The following is a 17,942-nucleotide window of genomic DNA, read 5'->3' on the forward strand; positions in this document are numbered from 1 at the left end:
GGCATCTCCCGAAGCAAATTTCTGTCCACAAGTATTGGGTAAAGGAGGTAAAACCACTCAGAAACTATGAAGTCATGCAGCATGAGAAATATGTTATCAATGAATCACACTAGGCATTAATATTGAAATTAGTGGCACCACAAGCAGAAAGTCCACAAAAGTAGCTCCACTCCATTGGTCAGTCTCACTCATATTAATTGATGTGTTAAATAAAATTGAAGTGGGAAGCCAAAAGAAAAATTAAATCCAACAACTGAACATGTCAGTGCCTTGTTAAGATGATGAGTCGTCATTGACTCACCGTCTCTGTTCTGCTCCTTCATTTTTAGAGATAGGCTTGGGTTATCACTGGTGCTGATGGGCATACTTCCTTCAGAATCAGCAGATTCTTCCTTTCTTATGTTCTCAGATCCTGGGAAGGAAACAGCTTTATCATGAATGAAGCCTGGCTCACTAATCCCATCCTCGGCAACTTCAGATTTTTGATCTGATACTTGCACTTTCTTGACAAATGCTTCTTTATTATCTTCATGTTTCACAGATCCATCGCCATTGTCACTTGTTGAAATCCCTAGAGTTTCCTGACGATCAGAATCTTCAGGTTCCATCAGATTTTCCTCTGTTCCATTTTCGTCTGATTCATTGTCAGTACCCTCGTCATTTTGCTCCTGCCCCTCAGGTTCGCCTTTTCTCATACTAGCTTCTTGTTCAGAATTGGCTGCTTTGGTATTCTCTTCCTGACTATCCAATGCTTCCTCTTCCAGATCCTTTGTTTCTTCTTCTGTTTCCTCTGAAGTACCTTCCTTAAGATTCGACTCACCATCAGGATCATCTTGCTCAGGCGAGTGCTGATTTCTATTGTTGCTATTTAGCTCAGTTTCTTTGGAAATTGCGGCATGTTCAGGGGCCCCATTTTGTGTTGGCTGTCTTAGTTCTGTTTCTTCATCCTCATGGGATTCATAAATGGCATTTTCTGCAATTTCATTTGATTCACCTTCCACAGTTGTTTCAATTTCTGTGCTGTTGCGATCCAGTTCTTGAGAATCGCCAGTTTCCTTATCAGTAAGAGCACTAGCTGTGTCCTCCGTACTGTCAGACACTAGATTTTGATTTCTTTCATCATTCACAATCAATTCCTCAGTGTCATTTTTGGAGTTGGCTTCATTGCTTTGACATTCTTGATCTTTCACACCTCCATTAATCACATTATCACGTACAGTAGCACATCTTGAGCATGCTGCTGCACAACTATCAATTAGTGACTGACCTTTTTCTTCTTTATCATTGGAATCCGCTGTGGGACCTTGTGATCCCAAGCCTGAACTACCATCAGATGAATCTGCATACAGTGGGGGACTGGCCTTTTCTTCTTGCTGCTTACCATTCATAAACTTCTCATCATTCACATCGATATCTGGGTCAGCAGCCAAGGCTCGATTCCCTGCAAGAATGATAACATCTTCACTGTTCAGTTTGGTGAAGTCTTGAGCCTGGCTCTAAATGATCAGAACATTATCAGTCAGTTTGAGGCCAGTTTCTCTCTTGATGTGTTTCTGGTCAATATAATTCAGAGGGAAAATAAACATTCAAACCAATGCTGTTACAGGCCCAGAAATATATCAAGAGCAGGTGTTATTTCTAGGGAAGGGGACAGATCGAGCAATTAGGCCTGCATCACTCAATGGTGAATTATTGATTATGTGAGAACTCCATAAAGTCAAGATAAATTTGTGCATCCTTTACTAATCTGAATTTGATTATGATTTTTCCAGTAACAGAAGACTTGTCCTGAGTCAGAGGTAGGGTAATTGAACTATGATTAGCCCCTCAAATGAAGCTATTTGTCATGAAATGCTGTAGATTGCAGTGAACTATAACACTAACATTGTCCTTGCTGGACAATGAAAATGCAAATTAAGTTTAGGGACCTTCTGATACAAGTCTATACAAATATTGGAAAACAGTTATAGGAGTTGCCTCTAGTTTATTTGGTAAATATGCTGCTCACTGCGTAAATGAGCCACACAGACCATTTCTCAACGAGGAAGGCAATAGGTGTACTGAATTTGGGCTAGGGAGTGGTTAAATCACCTCAGCGTTGTTCCTAGCCATCGACCAGCTTCTGGCTTGCACCAGAAAAAAAGCTGAGAAAATGGCACTGAGAAGTACAGCAAAGCCACAGGCCAGATTAGTCAAAGCTTTTGCTTGATGACAAGCAATTAGTTGAGGAAAATGGATGCAGTGAAGATAACCCTGTGTGAATACTTCCATGTTTTACAATTACAATGGCCAGCACTGTGGTGGTAAGGTGCATATATACATACTATATATATATATATATATAGTATCTCTTGTGGCATTCAACATAAGAACTCAACCAAGTATAGTCCACGTGTGATGGGAAAGTTCAAAAGTGAAGGCATGTAGGCAGAGCTCAGTCCCCATTTGTAACTCTTAGATTGTTCATATAACATTTCTTACCTTAACACACACCAGCTGTCAACTTTTTTCACCATAACTGCTTCAGCCACTTTTGTAACCCTATGTAAACTGGTCATGCTGTAATTATTATAAACATTTTCAACATGAGTACTTCCTGGGCTGATTCTTTGAGTCAGCAAGACTGTGTGGACATTTAAAAATTGCAGACAGGACCTGGATAGTGAACCCCTCAGTGCCGAGTTCAATCATACCACATTTTGGCTGGTTTGAGGACCTTAACCTGCAGTGTGGGAGTCACAAATCAATGGATGTAAACCTTCTTGGAGGGTGGGTAAGGTCTTTATAATTGTCATGATTTGATTTTTTAAAAATGTCTTACTGCTGTCAGGGTCAACCTTATGCTAGATTCTTTTGATTGATTATCCCAAGTTGGAAAATAAAGTAGCATCTGGTGGTGCAGTTTCAATTGAGTGTCAACAATCATTAGGCCATAATGAATGCTTGGCTGAGTTTTAAAAACTGAAATTATCTAAACAGGGGTTCTGAGTGCACAGTTTTATTTTCAGTTTAAATAGACTATTACTTATTTTTAAAGTGAGGTCTGAATAGAAGTGTGTTTGCATTTGTAGGAGATCAATTACTTAGGGTAATTTAACGAATTGAATGGATATTATAAATGGGGGTTGTTTCATCTTTGAGAGCATAGCAGTGAGAGCTATAATAGATTGTTAGAAGTATATAATTTAATTTCTGCATGGCTCCTGTTGTCTGCCCATGGTGGATATTGGGTGAATGGCTATAGATGTTGCATGGAGGATATGAGGGGCATTGGGGGTGGGTGGGCAGCTTGAGTTGACAGAGCCAATAGAGGCCATGAGGATTTGGGGTGAAGGTTAATGAGCACAACAACATCTAACTGGGACAGAGTCCCAGAGAGCTGAGACAGGCCTTTGAACCAGCCTGACTTGACCCTTGCCCCATGGTTGCCTACACTCATACTTTTGGGGTAGGCAGGCTTGAGTCAATCTCTCATCCTCTCACCCACCCACCCACCCAAGCAAAAATTACATATTTTGGCATACTCAGTGCAGCACAGTGGCAGAGTGGTTAGCACTGTTACCTCACAGCGCCATGGATTCGGGTTCAATTCCAGCCTTGGGTGACTATCTGTGTGGAGTTTGCACATCCTCCCAGTGTCTGTGTGGATTTCCTCTGGGTGCTCTGGTTTCCTACCAGAGGCCAAAGATGTGCAGGTTAGGTGAATTGGCCATGGTAAATTATCCCTTAGTGTTCCAAGATGTGTAGGTTAGATGAATTGGTCATGGTAAATGTGTGAGGTTACGGGGATAGGGCAGGGGAGAGGGCTTGAGTAAGATACTCTGTCAGAAAGTCAGTGCAGACTTGATGGGCCAGATGACCTCCTCCTGCACTCTAGGGATTATGTGATTTATTACCAACGGGTCTGGCAAGCTGGGAAAAAATCTGGTCCATGAAGCCAATTAGGGCACAGAAGGAGACCATTCATCAAGTGCATACCTATTCCCTGCAGGGCAATCCAGTCATTCCACTTCTCCGCTTAATTTCATAGCGCTGAAAGTTGAAATTACTGATTGTTCCCACTTTCACTATCCTGGTGGGCAGAGATTTCAAGTCATTGCAAGTTACTGAATTAAAAAATTATTCCTCCATTTCCTCTGCATCCACTGCCCAAAATCTTAAATCTGTGTCCCAAACTAATCCCACTGCCCCACACTTTCCCAAAACGCTGTATCTCCTTTTATTTCAATTATATTTCTGATTTTTCCTTAAAAGTTGTAATAGTCATTGCCTGAACTATAATAAATATCCGTAATTTTTAAGAGATCCAACAACAAGATTAGTAACAGCACTTCAGATTTCATTCACTGATTCATAGTGCAGGCATCATACCTTACTTAGTCTGTTGGGAAGAGGTCATCGTAGCTGATTCAGGTGCCAGTTACAGCTCTTTAGCCACTGTCAAACCTTTATTTTCTATCACCTTTGTGCACTATTTTATGACTATCTTAAAATCTTCTCAACCAAAGTTAGCTGCAAACACTCCATAGCTAGAAAGAAAGCCTTATTCAACAATGTATAGCTTGCAAAATTTAGAGGTCTACCTTGCAAACAATTCTGACTAGCTCCATCAATGAAAGTGCCCTTTTTTTAAAAAAGGCAAATAAAGTGGTCACAGAGGCAGATAAAATTAATTAATCAATCACTGCTAATGGAGGTTGTGCAGATCAAACTTTCCTACAGAAAGGAGAGAGAATGATGCAAGTCACCTTCACAAATCTCTATACTATTGGATTGTTATATATGGATGTTATAGGTAGCATCCTCTTTGCCAGACATTCAATGGTATTGCCTGCCATGGCACACCTGTGTTGTCCTTTCTCATTCCAGTGAAGAGAATGTGAGAAAACAGTTGAAAAAAAAACATTGATAGAATAACACTAATCTTCTGGAACTTGTCAGTTCCATGCATCTACTTTCAACCATCAGAACCATTTTACCATGCAAACTAAGCATTGACGTTGAATGTTGAGACATGGGAATCTTCATACAGGTCCTCTCGCATTCACCAAGGAGTTCCTCTCCCTGTTGTACACTGTAGCTTCAGCAAAAGAATGCTATTCTACTAAAGCAATGGAGAAAATCCCAAATTGTGTTTTCAAAGGAATGGCTTCATGGAGTGAAACAGGCCTCAATTAGTAGCATGAAATGTAATCATGGTCGATTAGCAGACCAGTATATACTACACCAGAGTTCTTTTTCATTCAAATCAGTTGGACCCCAGCCTGTACCTCACTTCCAGCAATCTGTTATGTTATTCTGTATATGAACAATATGAACCCCTTGATTAGATTCCAGCCGACAAGTGGCTTCCAGATGGCTGCTGTTCTATCTAGCACCCTCCTCGGCACCACACCCCACAAAATCCTTTGATTGGATTTGAGCCTGTAGCACACACTGATATAGCTGTTACTCTGATTATAATCAATTTAACATCTTTGATTAAATCCAACCTGTGACTCACTGAAAGATACTCGTTTTTCTATATATAGACTGCTTGAAACTCTCCATTACTTTCACTCCTGGGTACCCATTATTCTATATATAATCTACCCGAACCCCTCTATTAGATTCCGTAACCTAGTTCAGTGTTCTATATATAAAGAGACCTTTAAAGAGTATGGGTTTATATGTTGGCATTGCTGTCGCAATGCACTGACCTCGCTGTCTATTTGAAGAACCATGAAACTGATGTTGGAAATCCATGAACACTCTAGCAGAGGCATGCACATGGGATAGGGTGTTCAGATAGACTAACTGTCAAAATGACATGTTCAGAGAATGTCCCTTGCTGTTTTACTGGAGTTGTTAATCTGCTTCACCTGGAGAAATGTTCTACAAATATTAGCATCATGAATAGTGATTTCCGATTTTTTTTGTAAAGGGAGGATTTGAAGGAGTGACACATTCTGCTCTTGGTTTTTCATTCTCTGCCTGATATTTCCTCTGCAACGGTTATTATATTTCAAGAATTTACTGATTGTGGTAGAATTGGAACATCTCATCCAAGTGGGCAATTCTTCACCTGTGTATCAAGATTCTGAGAATCAGTGAGCTATTCAATTGTAGGATTATTTACCCATCCTGTCACATCAAATGTTTATACGCAAACTCCTTGTGATCAGACAGGATTATCTTACTGATTCCATTTTTAAGCTTCGATCCCCCCCCCATCTCTGAGAACATGAACAATTAATTTCAGCTGAAATTTCAATTATGAGAGTGTCAGAGATTCTAACTTTCAGATGAGATAGGAAGTCTCAAAACACCAAGTTAAAGTCCAACAGGTTTATTTGGTGCACAAGCCACAAGCTTTTGGAGCACTGCGCCTTCATCAGGTGAGTGCGAGTTCTGTTCACAAACAGGATATATAAAGACACCTTTGAAACAATGGCATTATTTCAAAGATGAGCAAGGCAGTACACTCAATATCCTGGGCAACAGGAGTTCCACAACTAACACTGTCAAAAATAGTCTCATTAGTCATTCATCTTATTACGTGTGGGATATTGTTGTGCGCATATTGGCTGTAACATATTCTGTGAAATAGCAGTGACTACACTTCAGAAGTAATCTATTGACCGTGAAGTACTTTGGGATGTCCTGAGAACATGAAATGGAGCCATATAAATGCGTGGGGAGGGGTTTCTTGAATTATTCTGGAAATCTTTCGACTGTACATACACTGAGACTCAGCAAGTGTTGACTGATTGTTGTATGTCTTTGAAATCCAAAGCTGGTTCATCTCCTATAACCCAACACTTGGACTTGTTCATTTCGCCTTGTTCAGTAGGGATGTTTGAGTCAGTACATGTTGCAATTGTCACTATTTAGCTGTGATTCTTGTGTAAACCACTTCACTCATGCTTACATTCTCAGTTACCTTACTGAAATGCCTTTACTTGCAAAGACAGCAGTTTGTGTTTCTACTTGCGCGTTTTTCTCATGTAGCTGAATTTGCTGGTATTTGGGTAAAAGCTTTACTTTTCTATGGAGGTCAGAAGCAGCAATTCGTGCCCCTCACTGTCGTGCTGTCACCTCTCATGTGACCTTATTATCAATAACTAGTCCCATTGTTTCACTGCTCATATTATCACACACCTGCACCAGAGGGATTTTTATTTTATGAGTTGACACTCCTTCCCACGTACCCTTTGCCACTATTTATGCTCCTGCCTCTTGTGCTCTGTCACTAAAACCATAATTTATGCCGTTAACCCATCAGAAGTTGACTTTTCAATGTCTCTGCTAACCGCTTGTCCTTCATAAACTTGAATTAATCTAAATCTCTACAGCTTGTATTCCTTTGAGACACCAGAAAACACAATCCTGGCAGTCTGATCCTTGACAGACTCCACCGATTCCCTATTTACCTCTATTGTCCTACACTTTCCTTCCCTTATAATTTTCCATTAGACATCCCGGACCTAGTTATCCTGACTCGCTGCTTTCTCCTCACATTTTCGACCATGGTGCCCCCAAACTCTCCACTAAATCACTCTGCATCGCTTCACTCACTTTTTTCAAAAGCTTTTAAAATCTGATCATTCTGGCTTTGGTTTCAAATTTCTTCATCTCTCATGGTGCTAAGTGTCCCTTCCTCATCATCAAAACACCTGAAACTTCCTACAAATAAGGTATGTGGATATAATGTGGTTGTTTGAATAAAACTCTTAACTGTCCCTGTTCACCTTCTTCCTCCGCATCCCCGCCCACAAGTCAATCGTTGGCCTGGCGATCCCCAGATGCAGAGTGCGCAGCCTCCTCTTCAGGCTCTGCCCCTCTCCTTAAGCACCATCCTTTGGGACTGCCCAAGGGTCACTACCCACCCCTGCCCCTAATCACTCAGAGGTCTCAGTGGCCTCCGGTCTCACTGGAGAGGGCACCATGTTGCTCGGAACCATACATGATCTTCGTTGGTAAAGACCTCCACCACCTAGGCCATTAAGGAAGTGAATCCGGACAATTGCATCCAGCCTCACTAATCACATTAAAATGAGATAATGAACGTTATAATCAACATTGCACCCTTCCCAGGTGTGAGGCTGATTTCAGCAGCAGATTAGGGCCGGTAAGATTACAAGAGGCAAGAAACCTGGCACAAATCCAGTTTTCCCCCTCTGGCGGGACAAGCCAGTAAGAATGCACCTAAGCCTTTATTGCAGTCATATTTGTTACATAAATCTTAATTTGTATTCACTCAAATTTAAAAGATTAAGGTGGCCAGGAAATGGCAAATGGAATTTAATGTTGGCAAGTGTGAGGTGGTCCACTTTGGTAGGAAGAATGGTAGGAAGGACTATTACTTACGTGGCGAAAAACTGCAGCAGGCGACGGTGCAGAGGGACCTCGGGGTCCTTGTGCATGAGTCGCAAAAACCCAGCTTGTAGGTGCAGCAGGTGGTCAGGAAGGCGAATGGGATGCTGGCCTTCATAGCGAGGGGGATTGAATATAAAAGTAGGGAGGTCTTGCTGCAGCTGTATAGAGCATTGGTGAGGCCGCAGCTGGAGTACTGTGTGCAGTTTTGGGCGCCGCACCTGCGCAAGGATATTTTGGCCCTGGAGGGAGTGCAGAGGAGGTTTACTAGGCTGATACCGGAGTTGAGGGGATTGAGCTATGAGGAGAGGCTGAATAAACTAGGCTTGTACTCGTTAGAGTTTAGAAGAATGAGGGGAGATCTCATTGAGACGTATAAGATGATGAATGGGATGGATAGGATAGAGGTGGAGAGACTCTTCCCGCTCAAAAAAGACAGTAGGACTAGGGGGCACAGCCTCAAGATAAAGGGGAGGCGGTTTAGAACGGAGTTGAGGAGGAACTTCTTCACTCAAAGGGTGGTGAATCTCTGGAATTCTCTGCCCGTTGAAGTGGTGGAGGCTGCCTCGCTAAATATTTTTAAGAAGCGGGTTGATGGGTTCTTGATAAGAGAGGGGATTAAGGGTTATGGGGAGAGGGCGGGAAAGTGGAACTGAGCCACGACAGATCAGCCATGATCTTATTGAATGGCGGGGCAGGCTCGAAGGGCTAGATGGCCTACTCCTGCTCCTATTTCTTATGTCCTTATTAAATTGAGGTGCTTAAAATGTTAAAAGCATTAGAGTAGACACAGTGACATTATTTTCTATGGTGGGGGAATCCAGGGGAAGAAATATCATCGTACAATTTGAGCTAGGCCACCGGAGGCAAATTTGGGAAGCTTAATTTTTCGTTCAAAGGGTAGTGGAAACCTGGAACTCTCTTCAAAAGGCTGCTAAAGTTGGAGGAATTTTGAAACTGAGATTGATGGTGCGCTGAGATGTCAGGTATCAGGTGCAGCGTTAAACTGAGACCCAGTTTGCCCCCTCAGGTAGATGTAAAAGAGCCAATTTTACTATTTTGAAGAAAAGCAGGGGAGTTGTCCCCACTCCGCTGATCATTATTTATCTCTCAATCAACATCACAAAAACAGATATCTAGAGGAGATTCACCAGCCTGACTAGCCACCGGAGAGAATCCTGACATTGCGGCTAAATTAAGAGTCCTGTTGCATGGCAGACCTGTCATAATTCACCCAGCTCATCCCTGCCACTCCTGTTCCCACACCATTATTATGCAGAACCCCTACTTTAGGAACTGCTAAATGCAGTCTTTGGTGCAGGCCCTGACAATCATGGACTTGGGGCATTGGACTCCAAGGGGAGTCTTGGAGGTAAGTGCAGTGCCCAGGTGCCCCTCTGCCACTGTGAGGCTGCAGAGGGAGGGTCCCACAAGGCACCTGGGGATTGGAGGGGCTCGGGCTGGAAACAGGGAGTTAACCTTAAGACTCTCTCTGGGGTAGGGGTTTCATGGTTGTACTGCCTTTCCAGCCCTGGGAAACCAGAGGATCACTCTTGATGTTGTGATTTCAGGCAGCTTTCTGATCAAAATCTTTGTTCTTGTCTGTGTACAGTGAAAACATTGAAGTGGCCTGGGCATACTAATCTCCATGCTCCTGGAAGGCTTCCAATTCACAGCAGCACTCCATTCCACAGAAGCCCCCTTCGAAGCCCTCTGACTGACAGGAGAAGTCAGTTTCACTAGGGAGAGATTCCCTGCTGCACGATCACTCACTTAGCCCCATTCTTTTAACATTGCTTTTTTTCTTCCTAGAAAGATCGAAACCTTTGGGGCAGAGTTCTACCATCCCAATTGTAGCAGGCGGGACATGGACCAGGCGCAGGTCCATTGACCAGCCTTGGGATGAGCGCGGCCAGAAAATCCCACCTTGAAATCCCTCAAAATCCTTTGTTTCTATTCAATTTCATAGTCTAGTACCTTTAACTAACGTTTGGTTGACAGCTTAATGGAATGCGGAAAGACTATTTGACCTGATAACCATATTCTACAAAGGGGTTATCTCTAATTTGTAATGTCAATTATGGCTCCGCTTTTCAGATACATATGGACATATGAATTAGGAACAGGATTAGACCACTCAAGCTTGCTCTACTATTCAATAAGATATGACTGACCTAACTGCAACCTCTCACCTTTCACACCCTCGCTCATCAAGAATCTTTCTATTTCTGCCTTGAAAACATCCAAAAACTATGAGTGGAATTCTCCCATACAGGACTAAGCCCTTATGGCAGCCACAGGGAGTGTTTCCCACTGCAGAGGGCAACAGGAAACCACACTATATCTTTCAGCCTCAACATCATTAATTATTCACCCAGGGATTTTGCACTGTCTACCATGGTGGGGTGTCATTTCCAGGCACAATATTTGAAAAGGTGCCCAGACATCCTTATGTCAACATTAAGATGTCAGGAAAGGGAGGTGAAGGTCCAGTGCCCAAGTTCAGTGACATCTCCCTGCACGTCCTCCTTGACCATGTCGAGGTCAGGAGGAATGTACTCTACCCAGCTGATGGGAGAAGAGGCCCAGCAGGAAACTAATGCTACATGAGCATATGGTGCCATTCCTAAATGCCCAGGGGGTGCACAACCCAGTGCCAGAAGATGAATCATCATATTCACTCCTCCAGACTAAGTCTCAAGAACGGTCGCATAATCCACAAAGACTCCAAAATGTAAGGATCCAAGAATTTGATTTATTATTGTCACAGGTATTGGTATGCAGTGCAAAGTATCGTTTCTTGCGTGCTATACATACAAAGCATACCATTCATAGAAAAGGAAAGAAGAGGTTGCAGAATATACTGTTACAGTCATAGTTAGGGTGTAGAGAAAGATCAACTTAATATGAGGTAGGTCCATTCAAAAGTCTGAAGGCAGCAGGGAAGAAACTGTTCTTGAGTCACTTCGTATGACCAGTGGCAGCAACATGTTCTGTCTCACAGCCCTATCTCAGTACATCCATACTGCAATGAAGTGACCATTTTTGTCTCCTTCACTCTTCAGTAGACATGGGATACTCAGGGAATTGGGTGGGTGAGAGGATAGATTGAAACCTGGCACAGATGCAGAGAGAACTAGCAACCTCCACAAATCAGATGCATCTATAAGCCTTCCTCTTACATGTGAATATGCTCAGTTCTCCGGAGGAAGCTGGTCCACGACCGTTCTGCCCAATTCATACCAGTGATGACAGTCCACTTGTGTTTGGCCAATCTTATGAGTACATTGTACCAAATTCCAATATTCCAACCAATATAACATGCAACTCCTCTCAAATATTCTCATCTTCGAGTAGGAGAGGTTTAATCATAATTGTGCCAAGTAGGTGAGGGGGGAGGGCACAAGAGCCATTGGCAATGGGAAACTTGACCTTAAGCATCCACCAAGTAAGGATTTATTCGTTACATGCGAACCTAGCAATCAAATGTGCCTCCGCCTCCATCTTGGAAGCAGCTGACACTGTCACTTGCACTATCCTTTCTCACTTCATCATGTGTCCAGGAAGACATCAAGGCAAGGGGAAGAGGACTCTTCCCCCACTCCTTTCAAGCCCTGACCAGTCCAGAAAGAAGCCAGGAGGAACTTCACACCTTTAAAAGTCACAGTGCCCAATTGCACTCTCCCAACAGCTCAGGAACACACACCTCAGTGGGTTTTGGTACTAGTTCAAGAAGGTTCTCACAATCTGGTGGGCTCACTATACTGTCCGGAGGAGGAGACGACTTGTTCAGCTATGTTCCTCAGAACTCGCTGAACCAGAAGGCATCTGCAAGGTCCCAGTTTGATAAGCGTTGAATTGACTTCCCAACTCAAGATGGAGAGTCAGCAAGAGGCGGGGCAACATCAGACAGAGCTGTTGGATGCCCTGAACAGGGTGGCCCTGAGTCAGAGGAGTCTGTCCGCCTGACCTCTGATGAAGTAGTGAAGAAATATACCTACCTCAAGATCTCCAAGGGGACATTGTGGAGATCCTGGTCCAGCAGAACACCTAGTTTCAGCTGAAGATGCATGCAGAGTTGCATTCCATTGCTATTGCCATGGGTGAGTTTGTGCAATGGCAACATGACAGCAGGATGGGGTATCTTGCATTCTTCCAGGTGCCCCTTCCCTTCAAAAGGTCAGGCTGACGCCTTCAAACACCCAAAGGGAGTAGGAGATGCAGCTAGAACCCCGGTTCATCCATTCAGGACTCTTAGATGTTGTATGCTTCCTCCAAATCCCCTCAACCTGTGACCCCTTCAACCTCATCCTCTGCAGAAGGAACTGCAGGCCCACCAGTGCAAAAAAAAATGTTGATTAGCTGTGGTTGCACAGGTGAACTCTGTCAATAAATAATGTCTAGTGTTGTCTTTTGGCATTATTATATTGGCTTTGCAAGACCTCCACCATTATCCTCCCACAACATTCACAGTTCAGCTGCACATAGCCACAGCATGTATAATTTTGGAGGAAGACGTGTCTGTGGCAGGGGCTTACACACCTACCCACATACACACTTAATTTTTATTCCTCCCTCCCTAACTCCATCCCCTCACTGAACTCTCTCCCTTACATCTTCCTCCTCCAAACTTGTTCCCTATTACACTTATCTCCCCACTTGCATCTTTCACTCCCATTACCCCTTCCTCCCTACTGACACCATTTCCCTTTATGGTCTCTATTCCCCACCAGGTTCACTCTCCCACCACCTTCACCCCCACCTCCCACCTTAATCCACCCTTCTTTCACTACATATCATTCATTAGCATCAGAGAAGACTCTGATGTTCCAAAGCAGATCCAACAGCATCAAGCTGCTGCATGGATACGTCCCATCTTCAAGAATTGCTTCACAGCAGAGACATATGATGAAGATCCATCCACCACATGATGCATGATGTGTTCTTCCATGGTCCAGTAGCTGCAGGCCTTCAGCATTATCTTTACTTCGGATGCCTGTGATCTGAACAGGATCCTTAAGGTATGTTCTGACTTTTGCACACCACATTGCTCCAGACATGTTCTGGACTGGCAAGTTTTCTCTTCGGCCAACCAATTAGTGGGATGCAAATCGATTTCATGCTGGCCTCCAGCAGGATTCCTGCTCTACCATGGCAAGCACTAGCAGAAAATCCCACTATAAACTCACCAGTGTGAAACCAGTTTTTGCAGCTTCTGCTTTATTCTCCCCCATTTCCAGCTCATCATTGATCCTGCAATGAAGACATGAGGTAATGCCCTATGCTTCCACTGCCTTTTGACGAAGGGGGTTTTAAAGTCTCTGAACCCTGAAGAAAAAAAACTCCTTTCATCTTTATCTTAAATGGGTGACCCCTTATTTTTAAAACAATAACCCCTAGTTGTATATTCCCCAAACAAGGAAACATCCTCTCCACCTCCACCCTGTGAAGACCCCTCAAATCTTGTATGTTTCAATCAAGTTGCCTTTTACTCTTTTAAACGTTAATGGATACAAACCTAGCCTGTCCAAAAAAAGACTATTGCTTTCATTCCTACATAATTGCCCTTTTTTAATTCTTGGGCCCACTTTTCTGTCCCTCAAACTGAATGTAGTGTTCAAGCACATTATGATCGTTGCTACCTACGGGTGCCTTCAACACGAGGTTATCAATTAGTCCTATCACATTGCACAATATTAAGTCTAGCATGGCCTGCCCTCTAGTTAGTTCCAGAACATGTTCTAAGAAACTATCCCACAAACATTCTATGAACTTCTCATCTCAGCTACCTTTGCCCATTTGATTTTTGATCTAGATAAACATCCCCCAAGATTATCGCTGTACTTTCCTGACAAGCTCACTTTATCTATACGCTGTCTTACCATGTAGCTACAATTAGGGAGGGCTGCACACTACTCCTATAAGACTTCTTGCCTTTGTCATTTCCATCTCAACCCACATAGCTTCTACTTACTGTTTTCCTGAACTTGGGTCATCCCTCTCTAATGCACTAATATCATCATTAATTAGTAGAGCCACCCTTCCACCTTTTCCTCACTTCCTGTTCTTCTTTAATGTCATGTACCCTTCAATATTCAGGTCCCATGCTACGTCATCCTACAACCATGGTGACTAAACCATGGTGAAACTTCTGGGACAGATGTGACAGTTTTCCACTGAAGCAACTGAGTGAAAACTGGGAGATCTAATTCTTGGTTTTTGAACCACATTGTTCAGCCTTGACGGTTTGCATTCCACATTTAGCACTGGCACCAATCCCAATAGTGCTCAATCATATTATTCAGTGGGAGTATTTAAATCAATTCAAGGCCAGTACATGTCCCTATAACCTTCAAATTTTTGCATTTAAAGTAAAGTGGCTCGTGCACCAGGATTATCAGGGCTCTATGTGTCATCATCAATCCATGCATACCCATGCCTCCAAGTCAGATACGTTCAAGTCTCACTTCAGACTGGAGCACAAAATCCAGACTGATACGCCAGAAGGAATGTTGCACTGTATTCAAAGTAAACCAGAATAGTTCTTCTTGATATCCTACCAATAATTATTTCATAACCAATATCACTAAAATGGATTACCTGGTTATTATCACATTTCTGTCTTTGGGACCTTGCTGTACAAAATTAGCCAAAGTGTTTCCTAATTACAACAGTCACTACATAAGTAATTAATTAACCATGAAGCATTTGGGGGATGCCCTGAAGATGTGACAAGAGCTATATCAATGCAAGTTCTTTCTGAATTCTTTCATTCAATTAATATACCTGTTTCTCAAGCTGGAAATATTAGCAAATCTTGATGCTCCGATTTGTGAGATTAAAGGGATCAGAACAGCCCATTCCAACTCCAAAATTCAAACAAAAGAAAACAGTCAATAATATATAGGCCCAGCTTTATAAAAGAGATTTTACTTCAAAAGTATTTTGAGCTAAAAATCTAGGTTGATAATCTAGCACAGTACAAACAGAATTGCCACCCTTTGGATGTAACACTTAAATGAGACACCATCTGCCTTCTTAGGTAGAAGGAAAAATTGCACTTGTGCTTTTCAAAGAAGAACAGGGGAGTTCTCCCCTGCGTACTAGGCCAAAATTCACCCTTCAAAGAATACCTAAAACAAATAATCATGTTGTTTTGTGAAAATTGGCTGCAGTGTTTCCTATGTTTCAACAGTGATTACACTTCAAAAGTATTTAATTAGCTGTAAATTAGCTGTCTAAAGTTAAGGAGAGGGTACACGTAAGGGAAGAGGCCGAGGATGTCCCAATAATAAAGGGAGTAGGGGGCGTGAGTATGGTTGGTGGCGTTCTGGCAAATAGGGTCCTGGTGAAGGCTGGGATGAAGGCACTTTATCTAAATGCACGAAGCATTCAGAATAAAGTGGATGAGCTGGTGGTGCAGATCAGCACAAATGGATATGATCAGGTGGCCATTACAGAGACGTGGCTGCAAGGTGACAGGGACTGGGAGCTGGATGTCCAGGGGTATCAAGTGTTTAGGAAGGATGGGTGGGAGGAAAAAGGGGGGGGCGTAGCTCTGCTGAATAAGGATAGCATCAGGGTGGTAGCAAGGGATGATATAGGAACCAAAGAGCAGAAAGTGAAATCGTTGTGGGTGGAGATTAGGAACAGCAAAGGGAGGAAGACGCTGGTGGGTGTCGTCTATAGACCCCCAAATAATGATCTGGAGGTGGGGCGGGCTGTTAACGCGCAAATAAGTGCGGCATGCAGGAATGGAACGGCGATAATTGTGGGGGATTTCAATCTACATATTGATTGGTCGACCCATGTTGGACGCGGTGGGCTCGAGGAGGAGTTCTTGGAATGCTGCCGGGATAGTTTCCCTGAACAGTGTGTGTTGGAGCCGACGAGGGAGCGAGCTATCTTGGATATGGTGTTATGTAACGAGGCGGGTAGAATTAGGGACCTTGTGGTGAAGGATCCTCTTGGGGAGAGTGATCATTGTACGGTGGAGTTTCTGGTGCAGATGGAGGAGAAAGTGGGTTCCCGGACACGCATCCTTTGTTTGAACAGAGGGGAGTACGGAAGGATGAGAGAAGAATTGGCGAATGTTGACTGGGGGAGCGCGTTGGAAGGTAGGTCTGCTGAGGAGCAGTGGAGGATCTTTAAGGAGATCTTTCTTGGTGCTCAGCAGAAATTTATTCCGATGGTTAAAAAGGACCATAGGAGGAGAGGTAATAAGCCGTGGATAACGAAGGAGGTGAAGAAAAGTATTAAATTAAAAGCGGAGGCATTTAGAGTAGCTAAGAGTAGTGGGCGAGAAGAGGATTGGGAGAGGTTTAAAGGTCAACAAAGATTGACAAAGAAGTTGATAAAGAAGGGTAGGATAAACTATGAAGCTGGGCTAGCGCTTAATATAAAAAAGGATAGCAAGAGTTTTTATAAATATATAAAAAGGAAGAGGCGGGCTAGGGTGAACGTTGGACCCTTAGAGGATGAGAGGGGGGACTTAGTGGTAGGGGATGGGGAAATGGCTGAGGCCTTGAATAACTTTTTTGTTTCGGTCTTCACGGAGGAGGACGTGAATAATTTGCCGGGTGTTAGCGATGGAAAGATGGTAGGACAGGAGGGTCTCAATGACATTATTGTTACTAGAGAGGCAGTGCTCGACAGACTGGAAGGACTGATTGTGGACAAGTCCCCAGGACCGGATGGAATGCATCCAAGGGTTCTGAAAGAAATGGCGGAGGTGATAGTGGATGCCTTGGTGGTTATTTTCCAAATGCCGCTGGATTCCGGGGAAGTGCCGGAAGATTGGAAAACGGCTAATGTTACGCCGTTGTTTAAGAAGGGTGGCAGGCAAAAGGCAGGGAATTATAGGCCGGTTAGTTTAACGTCTGTTGTAGGTAAAATGTTAGAATCCGTCATCAAGGAGGAAATAGCGAGGCATCTTGAGGGGAATTGCTTGATAGAGCAGATGCAGCATGGTTTCGTTAAGGGGAAGTCGTGTCTGACAAATTTATTGGAGTTCTATGAGGATGTGTCTGGGGCGGTGGATAGAGGAGAGCCAGTGGATGTGGCCTTTCTTGATTTTCAGAAGGCGTTTGACAAGGTACCTCACAAGAGGTTATTGCAGAAGGTAAGGGGGCATGGAGTTGGGGGTAGGGTGTTAGCGTGGATAAAGGACTGGTTGTCAAATAGGAGGCAGAGAGTGGGGGTCAATGGGTGCTATTCGGATTGGCGGATGGTGACTAGTGGAGTGCCCCAGGGGTCGGTGTTGGGGCCTCAGCTATTTACCATTTATATAGATGATCTGGAGGAGGGAACCGAGTGTAGGGTGTCGAAATTTGCTGATGACACCAAAATTGGTGGAACGGCAAATTGTGCGGAGGGTGTGGAGAGTCTGCAGAAGGATCTAGATAGGCTGGGTGAATGGGCCAGGAACTGGCAAATGGAATTTAATGTTGGCAAGTGCGAGGTGGTCCACTTTGGTAGGAATAATGGTAGGAAGGATTATTACTTACGTGGCGAAAAACTGCAGCAGGCGACGGTGCAGAGGGACCTCGGGGTCCTTGTGCATGAGTTGCAAAAACCCAGCCTGCAGG

General features: G+C 43.5%; 1 protein-coding gene across 3 annotated transcripts in view; it reads right to left on the bottom strand.

Annotated features, from left to right (window-relative positions):
* Positions 1-17,942, bottom strand: part of srlb (sarcalumenin b) — a 52,880-nt gene that overhangs the window by 20,492 nt on the left and 14,446 nt on the right. For 2 of the 3 annotated variants that reach the window (XM_080206739.1, XM_080206738.1), the window contains exon 2: positions 302-1,441. In XM_080206739.1, coding sequence (XP_080062865.1) covers positions 302-1,441 — 1,140 coding nt within the window. Of the gene's footprint in view, positions 1-301; positions 1,497-17,942 lie in introns of all 3 variants that reach the window. The other variant, XM_080206740.1, reaches the window with a different exon arrangement.

This window comes from Carcharhinus amblyrhynchos, chromosome 18, assembly GCF_965287045.1.
Source record: "Carcharhinus amblyrhynchos chromosome 18, sCarAmb.v2.hapA, whole genome shotgun sequence".
NCBI lineage: Eukaryota > Metazoa > Chordata > Chondrichthyes > Carcharhiniformes > Carcharhinidae > Carcharhinus > Carcharhinus amblyrhynchos.